The sequence below is a fragment of the Bos indicus genome, chromosome 28, assembly GCF_029378745.1.
Source record: "Bos indicus isolate NIAB-ARS_2022 breed Sahiwal x Tharparkar chromosome 28, NIAB-ARS_B.indTharparkar_mat_pri_1.0, whole genome shotgun sequence".
Lineage (NCBI taxonomy): Eukaryota > Metazoa > Chordata > Mammalia > Artiodactyla > Bovidae > Bos > Bos indicus.
Genome location: NC_091787.1, coordinates 6,598,824 through 6,622,624, shown reverse-complemented (window position 1 = coordinate 6,622,624; position 23,801 = coordinate 6,598,824). Strand labels below are relative to the sequence as shown.

The 23,801-nt window shown below is 43.9% G+C and overlaps 1 protein-coding gene across 1 annotated transcript in view; it reads right to left on the bottom strand.

Annotated features, from left to right (window-relative positions):
• Positions 1-23,539, bottom strand: part of KCNK1 (potassium two pore domain channel subfamily K member 1) — a 67,632-nt gene extending 44,093 nt beyond the window's left edge. Inside the window, exon 1 of the mRNA XM_019954271.2 lies at positions 22,885-23,539. Coding sequence (XP_019809830.2) covers positions 22,885-23,239 — 355 coding nt within the window. The 5' untranslated portion in view covers positions 23,240-23,539. The remainder of the gene's footprint in view (positions 1-22,884) is intronic.
• Between the last annotated feature and the right edge of the window lie 262 nt (positions 23,540-23,801).

Sequence of the window (23,801 nt, the reverse complement as noted above, 5' to 3'; positions counted from 1 at the left end):
TCACTCACTGCTCTAATACTCTGTCATATTCATTCAGTCTGGTATCACCGAGGAGAATCCTATTCCACAGCTCCACTCCCCGGGCTAGTAAGGGAAAGCCAGCCCTGCTTGTGACGAGGAGGGACACTGCCCAGAGGTGCCCCTGCCCTTGGCTGGCCATGTGGACACTGGAGAGGGTCACACAGGGTCAGCAAGAAAAACTCCTGGACACATACTCCCCCCACCAGCCCTGCTGCTGCTGCTGCTAAGTCACTTCAGTCGTGACCTACTCTGTGCGACCCCATAGATGGCGGCCCACCAGGCTGCCCCGTCCCTGGGATTCTCCAGGCAAGAACACTGGAGTGGGTTGCCATTTCCTTCTCCAATGCGTGAAAGTGGAAAGTGAAAGTGAAGTTGCTCAGTCGTGTCCGACTCTTAGCGACCCCATGGACTGCAGCCTACCAGGCTCCTCCGTCCATGGGATTTTCCAGGCAAGAGTACTGGAGTGGGGTGCCATTGCCTTCTCCCCCACCAGCCCTAGGTGGCATGAAACAGCCCTGAGAGGGCAGGGGATGGCCAGCGACGATCAACACACAAAACACAGCTGTGACTGAAGTAAGAGAGGAAATTCAGGGGCAAATATGTCTTTTTAGCCTCTTTCAGATGATTTTTTCGAGTCACAGGTGTTCAGCCAGAGCCGCGAGAACAAATGCAGATGTAGATCGTGTTCCATAAACTACTAGGAGTTTGCACTTTTGTTGCTGTTGTTAATTTCAGTTTTGTCCTTTCTCTCCATCTTTAAACACAAGATGTATCATGGAGGTGGGGCACAGGAGGTGGCAGACTCCGGTCCCCTTGGTGGGGGTGAGGTCGGGCTCTGCATACCCCGGCAGGCGCTGCATGTGTCACCGCCCCGGGCTCCATCTTGCTGCCCTGGCTCATGTCACAGCACTGGGGGCAGGTAGGTTGTGACCTGGGGGCTCCAGAACTTCTCAGTGGGGCGTCTGACACCCAGGCAGCTGTGGAACAGCCTCTCCTGCTGCTTTAATTAACATAATCCACCTAACCAGTCTTTAAATAATTGAATGCCTTGGCAACTGGTATTCAAATATTTGAAGAATTTTAGTTACAAGACTGCTTTAACTTTTTAATTCTAGTTTCAAACTTTCCATTTCCCTTCCTGCTATGCACAAGTGAAGGAGACATCAAAAAAAATTTTTTTTTTTTTACAAAAAGAAAAGGATACTTAGACCAGGATCAGCCATGAGCAGGGAGCTATATTATACAAATGGGATCATTTGGAGTGGTAATTCAGTAAACATAAAAACAAAATACTCTGAAGAAGTGAAAATTACTTGTGGTTTTCAGAGTCACATGATAATTTTCCCATCTGTTACAAACTGAAAATGTGTTTATTTGAAGCTGATAGACTCCTAAAATGTCTAGATCCCTTGTGGGGAAAAAAAAATTCACTTTTTTCTTATTTACTTCCTAAAAACAGAAATGACCTAGTAACTTTGATAGAACAGTAACTTTGATGTTCAGTTCAGTTCAGCTCAGTCGACTCTTTGCAAACCCATGGACTGCAGCACGCCAGGCCTCCCTGCCCATCACCAACTCCTGGAGTTTACTCAAATTCATGTCCATTGAGTCGGTGATGCTATCCAACCATCTCATCCTCTGTTGTCCCCTTCTCCTCCTGCCTTCAATCTTTCCCAGCATCAGGGTCTTTTCAAATGAGCAGCTCTTTGCAGCAGGTAGCCAAGGTACTGGAGTTTCAGCTTCAACATCAGTCCTTCCAATGAATATTCAGGGCTGATTTCCTTTTGGATGGACTGGTTGGGTCTCCTTGCAGTCCAAGGGACTCTCAGGAGTCTTCTCCATCACCACAGTTCAAAAGCATCAATTCTTTGATGCTCAGCTTTCTTTATAGTCCAACTCTCACATCCATGCATGACTACTCGAAAAACCATAGCCTTGACTAGCAAAAACAAGACCGGGAGCTGACTGTTAGTTAACATAATCTAATTTTGATGTTAGTTAACACCATCTTAACTTTGACGTTGGTTAACATCATCTAACTTTGATGTTAGCTGCTCCTAAAAGAAAACAAATGTACTAAAGATTGTACATTGTATGTGTTGCTTCTTTGAAAATATATAACAAATTTTCCATTGAGCTATTATCAAGTACTAAATATACTATCGTTAAACTTAAGAAAATATGAAGCAAATCCTTCTGCCCTTTCCCCCTCATTTTCCCACATGCAATACTAAAGTAGAAAACAAATAAATTAAAAAAACAAACAATATGATAATTTAGATGCTCTTTCCTAGCCTGGTGGTTGAAGTACACAGTTTAAACTAAGGTTAAATGCAATCATCAAAGCATAACTCAGCCCAAAGAATTCACATTTTCAATCTGAGTTCTTTTCCCTCTTTTCTATTTTAGGATACTCTGTCTCCTTCAAGGACAAGTTCAGATACCACCCCGTCCAAGTCTACAACCTCTTGCCATCAGATAAACCAACGTAACCTAAAATCTCAGCCCACTGAGCAAACACAGTTACATTCTCCTTAGGACCACCACGCTAGGGTGAGAGCATGCTTCCTGGGGACCCCTGGACAACCAGGAGAGATTTCAAGTTCAGCAGGCCAACATCTGAGCTCTACCCAACACCTAATCCTTCCCCAGCTTTCCTTCCATCTCCATATGGTCAGGGGCTCAGACCCAAAACCCTGGGGTCCCTCTTGACCACTCTGTCTCACAAATCATGTCCAATCCATCAGCAAACCCTCTTGGTTCTATTATCAATAGGTACACAGAATCCAACCACTCTCACCACCAACTTCCACCGCCCTTTGCTCAAAATCTCCCAGGGCTCTCCACCTCGCTGAGGGAACAGCCCAAGGCTTGGCAGTGGCCTGTGCCATCCTCCAGGGCTTCTGTGGTGTCTCGGTGGTCAAGAATCCACCTGCCAATGCAGAACACATGGGTCCGATCCATGGGTCGGGAAGATCCCCTGGAGAAGGAAATGGCAACTCACTCCAGCATTCTTGCCTGTGAAATCCCATGGACAGAAGAGCCTGGCGGACTCCAGTCCCTGGGGATGCAAAAGAGTTGGACACGACTTGGCAATTAAACAATAACATGACATCCTTCATCATGTGCCCCATCACTCCCTGCACACTGGGCTCCAGTCACAGTGGCTTCCAGCCCCTCCTACATGGGGACCTGGTCCTGGAACACAGTTCGCCAAATAGCTGTATAATGCCCTCCCACCTCCTTCGGCTCTTTACTCAAATGCCACCTCCTCGGTAAGGCTTTTTTTTGGCTTCCTCATCACAGACCCCATTTCCTAGACCCCGCTCCACCTGGAGCACACACTAATGCACCCTGGTCTCCTCTGCTGCAGGGTGGCTCTCCTTGGATTTCCCCACAAGAAGTACTACGTATTTTAGTTATCTTGTTTCCTGCATTTCTCCCGCTGCTAGACGGACACATCTAAGAAGGCAAGATCCCCACACAGGAGATGTGGGTTTGATCCCTGGTTGGGGAACTAAGATCCCGCACGCAGCGGGGCAACTAAACCCGTGTTCCAACTAGAGCAAGCTTGAGAGCTGCAACAAAGACCTAGCACAGCCAAAAAAAAAAGACCCAAGAAACAAAAAACTCTGGGTGAAGAATCCCCTTGTCTTTCCTATAGATAAGCTAAGGCCCTCCACAGGGCACTGAGTAGACACAAGATACAGTAATATAATAGGTACAATATTATAATACAACTGCTTTTATATTGTGGGTAAAAAATGTTGCCTGCTATATATCAGTAAACAAAGGTTGTTGCAGCCATCAAGCCATCAATTACAGCCGCCCAACCGTGCACCCTGGAGGTGATTCAGGATTTGAAAGAAGCACAGGATTCTGGCCCCAGAGAATTGAGATCATAATCAAAGGAATGATTTCAATGAGCCCAGACTTGTGCATCTTCCCATACAAAGAAAAGTGCTAAATTCCTTAACCTGAGGTGTCTGGTTTTCCTTAATTAACGGTAACATCTTGATGTTCTGACCACCTGGTCTTTGTTGCAAAAACTCCCTTATATCCTGGTTCCTCCTTCAGAGTGGTCTCTCAAAGTTATCTGAGATGTGCCCCAGGCTTGAAGTCCTCAATATGACCACAGAATAAAACCCAGTTCTCAATTTTCAGATGGTGTAAAACTTTACAGTCAATAATATGAATAATTTCAAAGTTATTAAAGCACTTTGGGACTATTGTTTCCCCATTAAGGCAACAAGATTATATCTAAGGTCTCCTGAAACATCTTTAGAAGCTTCCTCATTTTCCAGAAGAGGAAATGGGCTCTGATGCGTGAAGTGTGCCTTAAATTGCACATGCTGCTGCTAAGTCAGTAGCCCGCCAGGCTCCTCTGTCCATGGGAGTCTCCAGGCAAGAATACTGGAGTGGGCTGCCATTTCCTGAGGACCTGCTGAGGCTGGGGATGCAAAGGAGACTGAGAATGTGCTTATCCTCAAGACGGCTCTTGGGGGAGGTGAGATAGGAAAACAAATGATGTCAGTACCAGGTGGTAAGTGCTGTAACAGAAGAATGGAAGATTCAGATAGAAGGTGGTACACGTTACTACACGTGTACACGCACTCACACACACACACACAGGTGGTACACAGGGCGTTTTGGGAGCCAGGAAGCAGAGGGCTCACCAATCAGGCATGTTCGGCTTTAGAAGATCCAAATAAACCAGGGGGTGCTGAGGCACTGACCTGATTAAACAGCTTAACTTGCTTCACGGAGGCACCACAGCATCAAGGGCCAGACTTTATCATCAGAGACTCCAACTCTTATTCTCATGAGTAATCTATGGATGACACGCAGGAGAAATGAAAACTAGCACTTTCTAAAATTCTGTGTGATTTTGTTGTCTCTGCTGTGCACCCACCAGTCAGGATTTTACTGACACTGTGTGAATTGGGTCTCTGAGCCCCCTAGAAGCTTTCTGCCTAAATCTCATCACTGGCTACCAATCCACCCAGGCTTCAGAGGGCAGGCTTTGGTTTCACAGAACAAGTCAACCTGAGCCCAAGTAGTTAAGGCAAACAATGAGACTCTGATCTGGGATTGAGCATATGGAAGCCAATTAAAAAACACTACCCATGTCTAACAGAACCCAATTAATCTCTTTAATATAAGAATTGATTCTGTTTTATAGGATCAAGAAGGGAAACATGAACACAGCTAAAAAAAATAACAGACAAGCCCTGCTGGTCTGACTTGTGCTCAAGCAGAAAAATCATACAACCCTTTCAGATGCAACCCCTCTAAACCTCCAACCCCTGCTGCACTTTTTTTTGCTGCTGCACTTTTTTTGGCATACCATATAATTTCGTCTATATGACATTCTAGAAAAGATAAAGCAAAGCAGTTGCCAGTTTCTGACTTAGGGTAAGAGAATGTAAACTACAAAAGGGCGTAAAGAAATTGTAGGGTGATGGATGTATTCTGTATCTTGATCATGTTGGTGGGAAAATCATCATCATCTCTCTCTCACACACACGGGCATAACAAAGGCATGCGTGTGTGCTAAGTTGCTTCAGCAGTGTCCAGCACTTTGCGGCCCCGTGGCCGGTAGCCCCGCCAGGCTCCTTGGTCCATGAAATTTCCCAGGCAAGAATACTGGAGTGAGTTGCCATTTCCTGCTCCAGGGGATCTTCCCAACCTAGGGATGGAACCCACGTCTCTTATGTCTCCTGCAATAGCAGGCAGGTTCTTCACTACTAGCACCACTTGGGAAGGCCCTGGTGGGAAAATCCTAAACTTCCAGCTCTTCCCAACCTCCCTTTCCCCCATGTCACATGTCCATACAAATGGGAAAATATATCCTTTTGAAGTATACAGCTGCATGCATTTTCCCACCATACAGCTATACTTAAAAGTGAAAGTGAAAGTTGCTTAGTCATATCTGACTCTTTGCGACCCCACAGTTCATGGAATTCTCCAGGCCAGAATACTGGAGTGGGTAGCCTTTCCCTTCTCCAGGGGATCTTCCCAACCCAGGGATCAAACCCAGGTCTCCTGAATTGCAGGTGGATTCTTTATCAGCTGAGCCACCAGAGAAGCCCAAGAATACTAGACTGGGTAGTCTATCCATTCTCCAGTGGATCTTCCTGACTCAGGAATCAAACCGGGGTCTCCTGCATTGCAAGCAGATTCTTTACCAACTGAGCTATGAGGGAAGCCCTATGTATATACTTTATATATTTTCTCATATGTAGACATATTGTCATGGGGGGAGAGGGAGGGTGGGACAAACTGGAAGACTGGAAATGACAAATACATACTACCGTCTGTAAAATAGATAGCTAGCGGGAAGCTGCTATATATACAGCACAGGAAGCTCAGCTGGGTGCTCTGTGATGACCTAAAGGGATGGCATGGAGGTCCAAGAGGGAGGGGATATATGTATACATATAGCTGATTCACTTTGCTGTACAGCAGAAATTAACACAACATTGTAAAGCAATTATACTCCAGTTTTTAAAAAAGGATATACTTTCCAATATATAAATTATACCTCCACTATCCTGACTTAAATGATTAAAGAAATTTATCGGAATAAATAAATTTAAATTTAAAAAAATAAAGGAATTTATCAGAAAAGAGCAAGTAGAAACCCAGGAGAGTCAAGCAAAAATATGGTATTTTGGGGGGAAAACTATAGTTTTTATTTGTTGAAAATGTGGAACAGGTAATCTGACAACCTCCCCCGCTTCTCCATTTTAGCCTCAGGTTAGGGGCATGGCCCTGCCCTGACACAGAGTGGCCACCAACTCTAAGGACAAGGAATCCATCTCGAAGAAACAAAGAAAGTCAGAGCACCAACTGAGTCCCAAAGAGAAAAAGAAACATCAGAGGGTGAAGAAGACACCTTCAAAGTTGCATGCTTTTCAAGAGAGAGCGAGCCTTTGTCTCCCGCCAGTAACAGGCAGTGTGATGACACAGCAGACATGGATTTGGCCACAGCTGGGATCAGATGATGTCTCTTGAGAACAAAATCTACCCTGGGACACTCAGGGGAGAGACACTCAGCCAAAGAGAGACTGTGGGTGATTCGTCTCTATGCTTGAAACCACACTGTAGTGAGTCGACCTATGTGAAGTGGACGTTGTTATGGGTCCAAACAGCTCAGCATCAGCAGTCCCACTTGCTTCAACCTTCCAGCACACTCCTCCTCCACACACAACAGGTGCACCGCCCCAACTGTCATCTGACAAGCGGTGCCATAAAACTACCTGCCCTAACATGCATCAGACTTCCGCCGAGGCTCCTGGGACAATTGAAGATTGTATCCTTCCCAAGACGTACAGTTATGTCATAAAAGCAACACATCATTTCTTTGAAGATACTGTCATTTATAACCAGATGTCATAAAATAGGTACAGATAACAGCATATTTATAGTCTTGAAAAAAAATACTAAAGGACTGATGTAATATAGACAGGTCTGAGTTTACACATTAAACATTGGTATCTACTCTGATCATCACTGGGTGGAAATGTTTCTAAAATTTATCACACGCATCTCTGCTTTCTTAAGCACGTTATAGTATTGCTCTTGAGATTTCAATAATCAATTCAATATATTTCAGTTCTATCAATTACAAGACTGTGTTCTATATAAAACAAGGATGTCCAAACCAAGCATATGAAAATGTTGGCCACAATACTAAGGACATTAAAAGTTATTTCTGAGGGAGAACAAGATGGTGCAGGAGTAGGTGGATGTGGAGTACATCTCTCCACGGATACATCAGGAATACATCTTCAGACACAGAAGTGCATGCAGAACACCAGCTGAGAGAAGACAGGAGTACCTGACCAGAGGAAAGAATATATAGAACCATGTAAAACTCAGTAGGATGAAGGATCTAGGGGGAGAAACAGGAGTGTTAGTAGGACTGGACCTGCCCTCGGCGGGTGGGGGAACTGAAGCAGGGGTCTGATCCCCACATCGGGGCAACTGTGTGAGTCAGAGGAGAACCATTTAAGGCCGAGAGTGAAACAGCTGATCTGTGGCAGCCTAAATGGAATGAGAATCAGACAGTCCTTGACGCAGCCATACGTACCCTGGATAGGGATGCAGATCCCCTGGAAGGCACAAGGGCTGGGAGCTGGAGTTTATGGATTGTGGAGCAATCCCAGGGCTAGCGCTGCTGTTGACCACAGAGAGACAGATCAAGGGGATGTGAGGGAGGAGACTGTGGTGGGAAATGCCTGTGGAGGAAAACCAGGCAGCCATGGAAGCAAGGCAATACTGCTGAGTCATGAGCCACCACCAGAGCCTCTCAGAGCCCACACGCCAGCACTGAACTGCAGAGTAGGACCCCACCCAGGCTGCCCCTTTAAGTGCCTGATGCGCCAAACTACAAAGTAGGACCCCAGCCATGGGGCCCCTCTATGGGCCTGATGCGCCGAACAACAGAGAAGGACCCCAGGCAAGGGAGCCCTCTAAGTGTCTGAATGAGGGGAGCTACAGAGAAAGACTGGCCAAAGAGGCCTTCTGATCACCAGCTACAAGAGGCTCAAAAAAAGGGCCATAACTCCTGCAGCGGAGGCAGTCCATGTCCCTGCACACTTTGCACCACCAGGGTCCCTGCAAGCCAAGCAGCTGTATCACCTTCATGCAGAGCTGCCACAGGCAACAACAACAAAAAAAACCCTTGAGTCTGTGCTCACAGGATTGCTTCGGTCGTGTCCAACTTGTTCCAATCCTGTAGACTGTGGCCTGCCAGGCTTCTCTGTCAGGGGGGTTCTCCAGGCAAGAATACTGGAGCGCATTGGCCAGTACTGGTTCCTATACCCTTCTAGAACACTATTATTTTCTGCTGCTGTAGCTGCCAACAGCCCTGAGTACTTGGTGCTGCCAGAACCCCTGCAACCCAAGCAGCTGCACCACCTCCACACCTGGCCCTCACAGGGGCAGACCCAAGCCCTCCAGGGCAGCCTCAGAAGCAAACCCCAGTAGATGACCCACATGTAGAGGTGGAAATAAAACCACAATTGAAACTCAGGGGCAGTGTGGCTAAGGAAGAAGACCCAAAACCTTCCCATCAGCTGCACAAGCTGCAGATTAAATCCACACGATCAACTAGGCAGACTCTGTGTCTATGGAATACATAAAAGGACATTGAGAGCTCCCACAAAAGAAAACGCACTAGTTCTGATAGCTGTGGACACTGGAGGCAAGCACACACAGAAGTAGGACCAGACTAGAATCTGAGCTGCTCCCACAGCAGGTCCAGAGATCAGCACAGTGTTGGCGAGCATCCTGGGGAGGTGAGGCGGACTGTGACTCCCAGCGAGGGAAGGACTCTGACAGCAGTGACTCAAGAAAAACATTTATTATTCCTATGTTTGTACGTGTTCTATAGATTCTTTTGGATTTTTTTTTTTCTTTTTCTTTCCCCCTCTGTTGTAGTTGTCGAATTTCTTGGCACTATGAAATCTAATTAACCTTTTGAGCTTTTTTTTTTTCCCCCGCAGTCACATTTTTTTTTTTTATTGTAGTTATAAAACTTTGCCTATATGTTGGGCTTTTGCAGCTCTGTGGAGTTTTCCTTTTTTTTTTTCTTTCTTTCTTTCTCCTTTTTAAAGTTTTAAACTTCTTATTATTTTTTCTATATTTATTCCTTTGTTTGCTTTTCTTACTATTCTTTTCTGGTGCAGTTAACCTTTAATGTATATAAATCTTCTTTATCTACCTCTGTTTAACTTTGCACATCTGTTCTTTCTTTCTTTTCTTTCTTTCCTTTCCTCTTAACATATTTGTTAGTTTTATTTTCATTCCCCACTTGGCACCTTGCTTTAGTTTTGTTTTCCATTTTGTGCTTTAGTTAGTTTTATTCTTAACTGATAGATATAATTTTTGATTTCTCTGTTCAATGCATCAATCTACTGTACTTTATTTTTGTTGGACTGTTTTGACTTTGCTTATGGGTGTATATGTATATGCGTATATTCCATTATTTTAATTACTATTTGCCTGATTTTGTAACTGCCATTTGTCTGAGGTTCATCTTTAGTTTCTCATTTTGGGGTATTTGTTTTAATCCCATTTAATGCCATAGCAAACCACTTGTGGAATCTTTGATCCTGACCAGAGATCAAGCCCTGAGCCCTTGGAGTGGGAGCACTGACTCCAAGACCCTAGACTACCAGAGAACTAACCCTAGGGAGTATCAAATAGTGAGAACTCACACTAAGGAAACCACGTGAATACAAGACCCGGCACCACCCAACCACCAGGATCACCCTGTGCAGGACGCCTCGCCTAAACAACAAACAAAACAAAAATACAAACCCAGTCATCAGCAGACAGGATTACCCCTCACTCAGCCTTGCCCATCAGAGGGAAAACAAACAGACAAAAAAACTCAGCACAAATCTCACCCTATAGGAAGCTTACCGAAACCACTGGACCAATCTTAGGACAGCAGATACCAAAAGAAAGTAAGAATTCAACCTAGAAGCCTGGGAAAAGGAGACCTCAAACACAATAAGTTAAAAAAAAAAATAAAAAAAATATAAATATATATATATATATATAAAATGAAAAGGCAGAGAAATATTACACAAATGAAGGAACAAACTAGAAACACAGAAGTCCAAATAAACGAAGAGGAAATAGGCAAACTACCTGAAAAAAAATTCAGAATCATGGTAGTAAAGATGATCAAAAACGTTGAAAACAAAATGGAAAATATACAAGAATCAATTAACAAAGACCTAGAAGAATTAAAGAATAAACATACAAAGACAAACAACACAATTACTGAAATTAAAAATACTCTGGAAGGAATTAATAGCAGAATATCTGAAGCAGAAAAAGGAATCAGTGAGCTGGAAATAAAATGGTAGAAATAACTTCTGAAGAGCAGAATAAAGTAAAAAGAATGAAAACAACTGAGGATAGTCACAGAGACCTCTGGGACAATTACAGGGGTCCCAGAAGAAGAGGAGGAAAAAAAAAGGGTATGAGAAAATTTTTGAAGAAATTATAGTTGAAAATTTCCCCAACATGGAAAAAAATAGCCAATCATGTCCAAGAGGTGCAAAGGCTCCCATACAGAATAAGTCCAAGGAGAACACGCCAAGGCACATACTAACCAAACTAACAAAAGCTAAACACAAAGAAAGAATACTAAAAGCAGAGGGAAAAGCAACAAGTAACATATAAGGGAAACTCCATACGTATAACAGCTGATCTTTCAGCAGAAATGCTGCAGGCCAGAAGGGAATGACAGGATATATTTAAAGTCCTGAAAGGGAATAATCTACAACTAAGATTACTGTACCCGTCAAGGATCTCATTCGAAATTGATGGAGAAATCAAAAGCTTGCCAGACAAACAAACGTTAAGAGAATTCAGTACCACCAAACCAGCTTTACAACAAATGTTAAAGTGACTTATATAGCCAAGAAATACAAAAGAAGGAAAAAGATCTACAAAATCAACCCCAAACAATTGAGAAAATGCCAATAGGAACATATATATCAACAATTACTTTAAATGTAAATGGATTAAATGCTCCAACCAAAAGACACAGACTGGTTGAATGGATACAAAAAAAAAAAAGACTCATATATATGCTGTCTACAAGAAACCCACTTCAGACCTAAAGACATGTATAGACTGAAAGTGACAGGATGGAAAAATACATTCCCTGCAAATGGGAAGCAAAAGAAAGCTGGAGTAGCAATCCTCATATCAGACAAGATAGACCTTAAAATAAAGATTACCAGAGATAAGGAAAGACACTACATAATGGTCAAGGGATCAATCCAAGAGGAAGACATAACAATTGTAAATATCTATGCACCCCACATAGGAGCACCTCAATACATAGGACAGACACGAAGAGATATAAAGGGAGAAATTGACAGTAACACAAAAATAGTAGGCAACATTAACACCCCACTCACTCTAACGGACAGATCATCAAAACAGAAAATGAATAAGGAAACACAAGTCTTAAATGATACATTAGATGAGATGGATCTCACTGATATCTTCAGGACATTCCATCCAAATGCATAAAAATACACCTCCTTCTCAAGTGCACATGGAACATTCTCCGGGATAGACCACATCTTGGGTCACAAATCAAACTTCAGTAAATTTAACAAAGTTGAAATCATACCAAGCATCTTCTCACCACAACGCTTTGAGACTAGATATCAATTACAAGAAAAAACTGTGAGAAACACAAACTCATGGAGATTAAACAATACGTTTCTAAATAACCAACAGGTTACTGAAGAAATCAAAAAGGGAAATCAAAAAATTTCTAGAAACAAATGACAAAGAAAACACGATAACTCAAAACCTATGGGAGGCAGCAAAAGCAGTTCTAGGAGGGAAGTTTATAGCAATACAATCCTACCTCAAGAAACAAGAGAAAACATTGAATAGACAGCCTAACTTTATGCCTAAAACGACTGGAAGAAGAACAAAAAAACCCAAAATTAGTAGAAGGAAAGAAATCATAAAGATCCGAGCAGAAATAAATGGAAAAGAAATGAAAGAAACAATAGTAAAGATTAATAAAACTAAAAGCTGGTTCTTTGAGAAGATAAACAAAATTGGCAAACCTTTAACCAGAGTCATCAAGAACAAAAGAAAGAAGAATCAAATCAACAAAATTAGAAATGAAAAAGGAGAGGTTACAACAGACAATGCAGAAATACAAAGGATTATGAGAGACTGTTATGAACAACTATATGGAAATAAAATGGATAACCTGGAAGAAATGGACAGATTCTTAGAAAAATTCAATCTTCCAAGACTGAACCAGGAAGAAATAGAAATTATGAAAAACCTAATTATAAGCACTGAAATTGAAGCTGTGATTAAAAAAATCTCCCAAAAAACAAAAGCCCAGGATTAGATGGCTTCACAGGAGAATTCTATCAAACACTCAGAGAAGAACTAATGCCCATCCTTCTAAAACTCTTTCAAAAAAGTACAGAGGAAGAAACATATCCAAACTCATTATACGAGGCCACCATCACCCTGATACCAAAACCAGACAAAGACAGCACAAGCAAAGAAAACTACAGGCCAATATCACTGTTGAACATAGATGCAAAAATCCTCATCAAAATTTTAGCAAACAGAATTCAGCAACACTTCAAAAAGCTCATACATCATGATCAAGTTGGGTTTATTCCTGGGATGCAAGGATTATTCAACATATGCAAATCAATCAATGTGATACACCATATTAACAAATTGAAAGATAAAAACCATATGATCATCTCAATAGATGCAGAAAAAGCCTTTGACAAAATTCAGCACCCATTTATGATTAACTCTTCAAAAAATGGGCATAGAAGGAATCTACCTCAACATAATAAAGGCCATAGATGATAAGCCTACAGCAATTATTCTCAATGGTGAAAAACTGAACACATTCCCCCTAAGATCAGGAACAAGACAAGGGTTTCCACTTTTATTATTATTTTATTACCACTATTATTCAACATAGTTCTGGAAGTCCTAGCTACAGCATCAGAGAAGAAAAAGAAATAAAAGGAATCCAGATTGGAAAAGAAGTAAAGCTCTTACTATTTGCAGATGACATGATACTGTACATAGAAAACCCTAAAGATAGTATCAGAAAATTACTAGAGCTAATCAGTGAATTTTAAAAAGTTGTAGGATGCAAAATCAATACACAGAAATCACTTGCATTTCTATATACTAAGAAAGAAATATCAGAAAGATTTTAGGAAAATTAAAGAATCAATCCCATTCACCATTGCAACAAAAAGAAATATATAGGAATAAACTTACCTAAAGAGACAAAAGAACTGTACACAGAAAATTATAAAACACTAATGAAAGAAATCTAAGATGACATAAACATATTCCATGTTTCTGGGTAGAAAGAATCAATATTGTGAAAATGACTATACTACCAAACACAATCTACAGATTCAATGTGACCCCTATCAAATTACCAATGACATTTTTCACAGAACTAGAAGAAAAAATTTCACAATTCATATGGAAACACAGAAGACCTGGAGTAGCCAAAGCAGTCTTGAGAAAGAAGAATGGAGCTGGAGGAATCAACCTTCCTGACTTCAGATTATACTACAAAGCTACAGTCATCAAGACAGTATGGTACTGGCACAAAAATAGAAACATAGACCAATGGAACCAGACAGAAAACCCAGAAATAAACTCATTTAACTATGGATACCTTATATTTGATAAAGGAGGCAAGAGCAGCCTCTTGGGCAAAGACAGCCTCTTCAATAAATGGTGCTGGAAAAATTGAACAGCTACATGTAAAAGAATGAAATTAGAACACTTCCTAATACCATACACAAAGATAAACTCAAAATGGATTAAAGACCTAAATGTAAGACCAGAAACAAACTCTTAATAGGAATATGCAGGCAGGAATACACTTGCTGACACAAATCAAAGTAAGATCCTCTAAGATCCACCTCCTACTGCTGCTACTGCTAAGTCACTTCAGTCGTGTCCGACTCTGTGTGACCCCATAGACAGCAGCCTACCAGGCTCCCCTGTCCCTGGGATTCTCCAGGCAAGAACACTGGAGTGGGTTGCCATTTCCTTCTCCAATGCATGAAAGTGAAAAGTGAAAGTGAAGTTGCTCAGTCGTATCCGACTCCTAGCGACCCCATGGATTGCAGCCTACCAGGCTCCTCCATCCATGGGATTTTCCAGGCAAGAGTACTGGAGTGGGGTGCCATTAACAAAAGTAAACAAGTGGGACCTGATTTAACTTAAAAGCTTTTGCATAACAAAGGAAACTATAAGCAAGGTGGAAGGACAACCCTCAAAATGGGAGAAAATAATAGCAAATGAAACAACTGACAAAGGATTAATTTCCAAAATATACAAGCAGCTTATATAACTCAATGACAGAAAAACAAACAACCCAATCAAAAAGTGGGAAAAAGACCTAAACAGACATTTCTCCAAAGAAGACATACAGATGGCTAACAAATGCATGAAAAGATGCTCAACATCGCTCATTATTAGAGAAATACAAATCAAAACTACAATGAGATATCATCTCACCCTGGTCAGCATGGCCATCATCAAAAAGTCTACAAACAATAAATGCTGGAGAGGGTGTGGAGAAAAGGGAAAGCTCTTGCACTGTTGGTGGGAAAGTAAATTGATACAGCCACTATGGAAGACCATGGTATGGAGATTCCTTAAAAAATTAGGGATAAAACCACCATATGACCCAGCAATCCCACTCCTAGGCATATACCCTGAGGAAACCAAAATTGAAAAAGACACATATATCCCATTGTTCATTGCACCACTATTTCCATCAGCTATAACATGGAAGCAACCTAGATGCCCATCAACAGACGAATGGGTAAAGAAGTTGTGGTACATATAAGAAACACATTTGAGTCAGTTATAGTGAGGTGGATGAACATAGAACCTATTATACAGAGTGAAGTGAGTCAGAAAGAGAAAGATAAATATCGTATTCTAAGGCATATATACATAATCTAGAAAAATGGTACTGAAGAATTTACTTACAGGGCAGCAGTGGAGAAACAGAGATAGAGAATAGACATATGGATATGGGGAGAGGGGAGGAGAGGGTGAGATGTACGGAAGGAGTAACCTGGAAGCTTACATTACCATATGTAAAATAGATAGCCAACAGGAATTTGTTGTATGGCTAAGAAACTCAAACAGGGGCTCTGTATCAACCTAGAGGAGTAGGATTGGGAGGGAAGTTCAAGGGAGTGGGTATATGTATACCTATGGTTGATTCATGTTGAGGCTTGATAGAAAACAACAACATTCTGTAGAGCAATTATCCTTCAATAAAAAAATAAGTTTAAAAATTATTTATCTTTGTACTCATATATTTGTACTGTTCAGTCACTAAGTCATGTCCAGCACATTGCAATCCCATAGACTGTAGCACTTCAGGCTTCCCTGTCCTTCACTATCTCCCAGAGTTTGCTCAAACTCATGTCCATTGAGTTGGTGATGGTGACCAACCATCTCATCCTCTGTCGTCCCCTTCTCCTCCTGCCCTTGACCTTTCCCAGCATCAGGGTCTTTTGCAATGAGTCAGCTCTGCACAACAGGTGGCCAAAGTATTGGAGCTTCAGCTTTAGTCCTCCCAGTGAATATCCAAGGTTGATTTCCTTGTGGGAGGGGTGTTATTTCTGTTTATGCAACTAAAAAATAATTACCTGAGTAATTCTATGTTAGTTTGCTCGGGCCGCCACAACAAAGTCCCACAGACTGGGTGATTAAAACCAAGAAATGTATTTGCTCCCAGTTCTGGGGGCTGGAAGTCCAAGATCAAAGGGTCTACAAAGTTGGTTTCTTCTGAGGCCACTTCCCTTGGCTTATAGACAGCCACCTTCTCACTGGCTCCTCATTTTAACTTCATTACCTCTTTAAAGGCCCTACCTCTAAACATACACGTTGAACTATGGGGATGATGACTTCGACTTCCAAATCTGGGGAAACCGGATGCATCTGGAAACAACCTGCTATGCCCAGATACCAGGTGCAACTCAAGTTCTTAATTCAGACACGTCTGGATTCAGAGGGCCTCCCTGGTGGCTCAGACGATAAAGAATCTGCCTGCAATGTGAGCGTATTCTTGCCTAGAGAATTCCATGGACAGAGGAGCTTGGTGGGCTACAGTCCATGGGGTCCAAAGAGTCGGACACTGGATTCAAATCAAGGCCAATCACTTCTAGCTCTGTGATCTAGTTAGAGACGTCACTCAAGCAAAACTTCTGCCTCAGCCTCTGTAAAGTGAGTATAATGACTACACCTCATCACTTCCTGGCAATACACGGAAGGTAATCCGTGGAAACACTCCCTGGCACACAGGATCCTTTTATTTTCCTGGTTTTTAAGGTATATACCTTTTCATGACCTTTCACTTAGGTTTGCCTAGAGCTGTGCCTTTCCTGTCTTTAGCTGTTACAGGCTTGAAAACCAGATCATTTAACTTGTTAGAATTAGTATAAAGGCTCAGAAGCAAGGCCAAAGCCTTTCCTGCAAAGAAAGAACAGAAACTTCTGTGTGTGGGATGTCAGATCTCTCTTCTGACTGCCAGTTTACTTGCTTGTTTCTGGTGGAATTCCTGTCCTTGTCATTTCTTCTCTGGACAAAATACATAGATTCACCACACATTTTAAATAAGGTAATCCCAATGTGAAGTGTAACTTTGCTACCATTAAAAAAAGTGTCACAAATTTGACCAAACCTAGTGACATCCTATAATAATCATTTGTTCTAGAAGCAGCTGTGGGTGGCAGTACGTAATTTAAATATAGCAAACCACTTAAAAAACCACAAAGAAACCTGAAGAGCTAAACTGTCTTCTAGAAAGTTTTCTAAAAAGAAGTCAGGCACTTAGAACTCCTCTGACTGAACCGTTTCTTCCAAGCATTATTTTAAGCAGGTATTAGCAAACTTTCGGCAATGGCACCCCACTCCAGTACTCTTGCCTGGAAAATCCCATGGACGGAGGAGCCTGGTAGGCTACAGTCCATGGGGTCACTAAGAGTCAGACACGACTGAGTGACTTCACTTTCACTTTTCACTTTCATGCACTGGAGAAGGAAATGGCAACCCACTCCAGTGTTCTTGCCTGGAGAATCCCAGGGACGGGGGAGCCTGGTGGGCTGCCGTCTATGGGGTCGCACAGAGTCGGGCACGACTGAATCGACTTAGCAGCAGCAGCAGCAAACTTCCTACAAAAGGTTGGACAGTAAATATTTCAGGTCCCGCAGCCCTCTGGTTTCTGTCACAACTACTCAACTCTGCCACTGCAGGTGGAAAACAACTGTAATACAGAAGAAAATGGGTGTGTGCCTGTGCATCTGTAAAATTTGTTTATGGACACTGAGATGTGATTTTCATAGAACTTTAGCAGATCAGGAAGTACTTTTTTCCTTTTGACTTTTTAGAAAGCTGTTTGAAAATGTAAAAACCATTCTTAGGAGACACAAAAACAGGTGATGGGTCAGACTTGGCCCAGAAGTCACAGTTTACCCATCCCTATGGAGGTGAGAGTTGGACTGTGAAGAAGGCTGAGCGCCGAAGAACTGATGCTTTTGAACTGTGGCGTTGGAGAAGACTCTTGAGAGTCCCTTGGACTGCAAGGAGATCCAACCAGTCCGTTCTGAAGGAGATCAGCCCTGGGAGTATTTGGAAGGAATGATGCTAAAGCTGAAACTCCAGTACTTTGGCCACCTCATGCAAAGAGTTGACTCATTGGAAAAGACTCTGATGCTGGGAGGGATTGGGGGCAGGAGGAGAAGGGGACAACAGAGGATGAGATGGCTGGATGGCATCATGGACTCGATGGACGTGAGTTTGAGTGAACTCCGGGAGTTGGTGATGGACAGGGAGGCCTGGCATGCTGCGATTCATGGGGTCGTAAAGAGTCAGACACAACTGAGCGACTGAACTGAACTGAACTGATTCTATTCTAAAGGCTCAATTAAGTATTTGCTGTTAGTGATAATACATTTCTCCTTCTGAAAATAATTTGAAGACTAAGGATCCATCAGGTATCTCCTATTACCTTTTCCGTCTTTCTCTTTTTGAAAAATACCAATGCTATCACCCTGGCTAAAACAAAGGCCACTGTAAAATAAGGTAAATTAAGTTCCTTTTCTGAGTTCTTTAAATAACAAGTTTCAAAACATCTCTTCGTAAACACTGATAAGGCAGCATGCTACCAATGGCAGAAAGGGGGACTCAGCAATCGTGTAAGCCCCAGGCTCACAAAGCAGCAAAGGTCGTAAACTGCATTTCCATCATCCACCATCATGATAGACCCCTGTTTAGGGGAATGAATAAAGAAACAAATGTGGGACTTTCCTGGTGGTCCAGTGGGTAAGAAGTTGCCTTGCATGCAGGAGACTGGGGTTCGATCCCTGGTCAAAGAACTAAGATTCCACATGAGGAGCAACTAAACCCAAATACTGCACTACTGAACCCACACACCACAACTGGAGAGTCCATGGGTGGCAGGGAAAGATCCTGCATGATGAAAAGAAGATCCCATGTGCTGCTAAGACCTGATACATCCAAATAAATAAATAAACAAATAAAATTGGAAGAAAAAGAAGCAAATCATAGTAACTGACATGACAAACTCTTCTTAAGAACGAATGAGATCAATCATCATTTTATCTGGCTACTAAAGACAACTTTAATAAAAGTGACTTCTCACTCTCCAAGCATCACCTCAAAGGTGCGTGCACCTCAACACATGCATGCACACACTCAGTCGTGTTCAACTCTTTGCGATCCCATGGACTATAGTCCGCCAGGCTCCTCTGTCCATGGAATTTCTCAGATAAGAATACTGGAGTGGGTTGCCATTTCCTATTTCTGGGGATCTTCTTGACCCAAGGATGGAACCTCTGTCTGTTGCATCTCCTGCACTGGCAGGCAGATTTTTTAACACTGTACCACCTGGGAAGTTCTAAGTGGGAAATAGCTGAGTCTAAAATAACCTCTGAGAAATGGAATTTTTCCTGCCATAACAGTAAAGAAGGACATCATCAGCCACTGCAGCCAGCATGGAGCGTGAGCTAGTGAGGAAACTCAGGATGGGAGTACAGGGTACTGGCCCGAGATAGATGAGGCACATATCAAAGTCATGATTTCCATGAGCCCAGACTCTTGCATCTTCCCATACCTAGACAAGCACTAAATTCTTTAACCTGAGATATCTAGTTTTCCTTTAACTCATAGCATTAATCTTTTGATGTTCAAGGCCCTTGGTTGCAAAACTTCTGCATAACCTGGCTCCCCCTCTTGCCTCCTCAGAGCAGTTCTCTCACGGTTGCTTGAGATGCTGTCTCCTGGGCTTGAAGTCCTAAAAATTCCCACCAAGTGAAACATAACTCTCAACTTTTAGATTGTGAATATTTCTTAAGTCCACATCTCCTTCCCTTTGAAAAAGTGAAACTGTACTTTTTCCATCCTCATGATTTCTATGTGGACATTGCTATATCTTTTTTTTTTTTCTAAATCAAAAAATAAAGAGATGTTAAATGATTTTCTGGAAATTATTCAGAGTCTTTGGCAGAGAAGAGAATGAAAAGAACATGACTGAATTATCAACTCAAGGCTTCTTCCAAACAGACCATGAAGACTTTACCCACTTCTTTCCATAAATGGAAGCTTGTGCTTTCTGGGATGAGAAGGTTCTGCCATAAAATGTTCATGTTCCGTATTATGACGATGACTACCAAGAACCACATTTTTGTAACAGGAATTGTTATCATTCTGGCCAGGCCAAGAGCTGACCACACTGATTGACTGGGCAATGATAATCTCTGTGAGATGCCATCCACTATGGTGGAAGAGTTAAAAAAAAAAAAAATTACAGCATGTCTAGGGGATGGACAAGTCATTAAGAATCTGCCTTCCAACGCAGCAGATGCAGGTTCAATCCCTGGTTAGGGAACTAAGATCCCACATGGCATGAGGCAACCAAGCCCAAGTGCCTTAAAAAAGACCTAGCACAGCAAAAATAAAAAATAAATTTTAAAAATTAAAAAAAAAAAAAAAACTACCTGAAGAAAAGCATAAACCACAATTCCAATTGATTTGAGTTGCCTGGTACTTTTCTGGAAAACACTTTGCTGGTAAGGAAGTATAATGTATTGACTAAAAATCACCTGATCCTCTGCTACAAAACCAGTAAACACATGGAACATCAAACATGGCAGAGGATGAGTCAATACAAAACCAGGGGATGGGTCAATACAAGCCAAGAGAAGAGTATCTGATTCAGAATACAATTCTACATTTTAATAGAATTCTATTTGAATCAATAATTTCTATTTTATCAATAACAAGAATTCATTGCTTTGCTAATTTTACAAACCAAGAGGCAATCCTTTTTCATCTAGTTTATCCTTAAGTGCTCCTTGCACTGATTTCCTAAATGAACTCTTGTTTTGTCTGAATACATACTTTCTTAGGAACTACAATGCAATTTGAATACCAATAATAAGACATCTTTCTCCATCTTTTTTTTTAACAAGAACTGTGGGTTTTAGTAATTGAAAAAAGGGACAGAAGGGAATCTGGGAAATAATAGTCTGTTCAAGATGTAAACTAACATATTTGACATTTAACTACGTGCCCGTGATGTTGAGATTATACATGGGCTGTGTCAGTGATGAAGTGTGCTGCCCAGGAGCAGCAAACCTGTCCTTTTCCTCATAACACTGTCCTTACTCTGTTACTTAGAAAGTACTAAAAGTTATCATCATTCTCCATAATATTTACCCAACATTGTGACCCAGTTGTAGATCTTCTGCAGCTCTGTGAAACCACTTGCTTTTGCACAGAAAAAAACGATTCCCAATTTAGCACATACTCCAAGGAAAGGCACCCTGAGTTCTGGGGAACAGAGCCAGGAAAGACAAAGAAAGCAGAACTGGTCGAGGAGGGGAGGGGAAAAAAAAAAGCTCAAGAGGACTGCTGGAAAAGTTAAAAAGTAACATAACAGGTCTGTCTTAAGGCTACTTTTAAAAAGTGTCTCAATACAAACTAGAATTCTACTTCTTTTTATTGCAGGGCAAATTCAAGTCAGTTTAGTAATTCACCCCACACTTCTGAATCACTGTTTCACAGGATACCTGGATGGCTTACCACTATTCATTACCAAATAACTACCAGAACAATCAGCTGGGTTTAGCCCAAGGGGATTATAAAGAAATAAACCGCGAGAGGCAGAGAGGGGGTGGGGAGAAGGAAGAGTCCGAGAAACGGAAAGCTGATTCACCTGTAAAGGTGGGGGTGGGGTACCACACGTCCCTGGCAGGGAAATCACAAGGCTTTAGGTTCCAGGACGTCGCTGGCAACTAGGAAGCCGGTGACCTTGTGGAAGCCAAGACAGACTGTTCAAAGAACTGATCTGCGCTGGATGCTCGAGACCACTTTCCGGGGTCCAAATTCCAATGGATAACAACTCCCCTTAGGTGTCCGTGCCCCACTTAGCCATGGCTGGGACAACTCAGCCTTCTCCACCCAACGTGGCACAGTTACGACGCCCTGAGGCGTAGGGACGGCCTTCGCCCGCCCCCAGGACACCCACCATTCGCCAATGTGCCGCCAGGTGAGCCATGTGAACCAGGTGGTGCTTGGAAGTTGAAGGGTGGCCTCGGACACGAAAAGTTGGAAAACCCCAAAACTGCTGAATCAGGGTGCCCCCATTTTGCCTGCTCACGGGCTATCGGATGCTCCTTTCCCTCACCCCTCCTCCCGCTCCGAAAAGAAATCGGATACGCCTTTGCGCTCAAAGGTCACCTGCGAAGAGCAGAATGATGTCACTCGGCTTACCCTGAAAGGGCCCCCACGTAGGAAAGAGCCGAAACACCACCGTATCATGAAAAGACAGGCTTCCTCAGGAAAGTGACCCTTCAGCGCGTTAAAGGTTCGGCAGCCTTCCGCCGCCGAGACGCGGGCGGGAGGAAGGTGAGCGCCCTCGGAGCACCCGAGAGTTTCCATCAGCCCCGGCCTCACCGCGCGGCCGCCAGGACTGCACGACTCCAAGAGGGCAGTTCGAGGTAGAGTGTCGCGAACCAAAGAAGGCAGCCCAGGGAGGGGACCCCTGCTGCTGCCCAGGCTGAAGGTTTAGGGACCACGATCCAAGAGCTCCGGGAGGCCACCCCCAAGTTCTAAGGCCACCTCGCCGGCTTCCGGCGCCGCGGAGCCGGTCCCCCGCGAGCAGCGCCGGAGGAGCACAGGGACAGAGGGCGGAAAGGGGCAGGCGGATCGAAGGGCCGATCGGGGGTCGGGGGCGCGGGGCGGGCCTCCTACCTGTGGTGGAGAGCACGGTGCTGGCGAAGAAGAGCGCGGAGGTGAAGTCCCAGTTCCAGTTCCCCGAGGCGTTGCTGAGCACGGACACGCCGTAGTTGCTGGCCTCCAGCACCCGGCCCAGGAACTGCTCGAGCTGCGGCTCCGACAGGCACTCGTGCTCCTCCAGGAAACGCCGCTTCAGCTTGCGCAGCTCCTGGCGCAGCAGGTCCTCATAGGGCAGCTCTACCGACGAGAAGACCACCGCGCCGAAGACCAGGTACAGCAGGTAGCCGAGCACCAGGAAGCCGAAGCACCAGGCCGAGCGGTGCCGCTCCACCAGGCGCACGCACGAGCTGCCGGCCAGGGACTGCAGCATCTTCCCCGCCGCCCTGCCGCAAGGCCCGCGCTGCACACCGGACCGCCGCTCGCCGGATGCCCGCCGCCCCCTCGGGCCCGCCCCGCTGCTCGCGCGCGCGCTCCGCCCGCAGCGCCTGCTGCCAGCGATTGGCTTGCCGCTCTGGAGAGCTTTTCCTCCCTTCTTTTCCTGTTTCCTTGCAAACTGAAAGGGCCCAGATGATGTGGCGCTGACGTGGTGACGGGCTCAGGTAATCAGAGAGTCGCCCCAAACCGCCGGGCAAACTTGGAGGCTGAGCTGGGGGCTGCGCGCGCTGCCTGGCAGCGTCCGCCCTGGGCTCCGCCCCCCGGGCCTCTAGGAGCCCCGCCCTTTCTCGCCCCGCCCCCGGGCTCCTCCAGCTACCCGCCGGGGTTCACCCACCCCGGCGCACCAGAGTGCACGCGGCGGGGTGGGAGGAACGAAGGGAGGGAGTGTGGGTGGTGTACATTTATAGGCTCCGCGTTGGAGGTCAGTGTGGGTGTCGGTGTGTGTGTGGGTGCGTGTACACCTCTGGGCTGTGCGCTGTGGACCCAGGCCCCTGGTT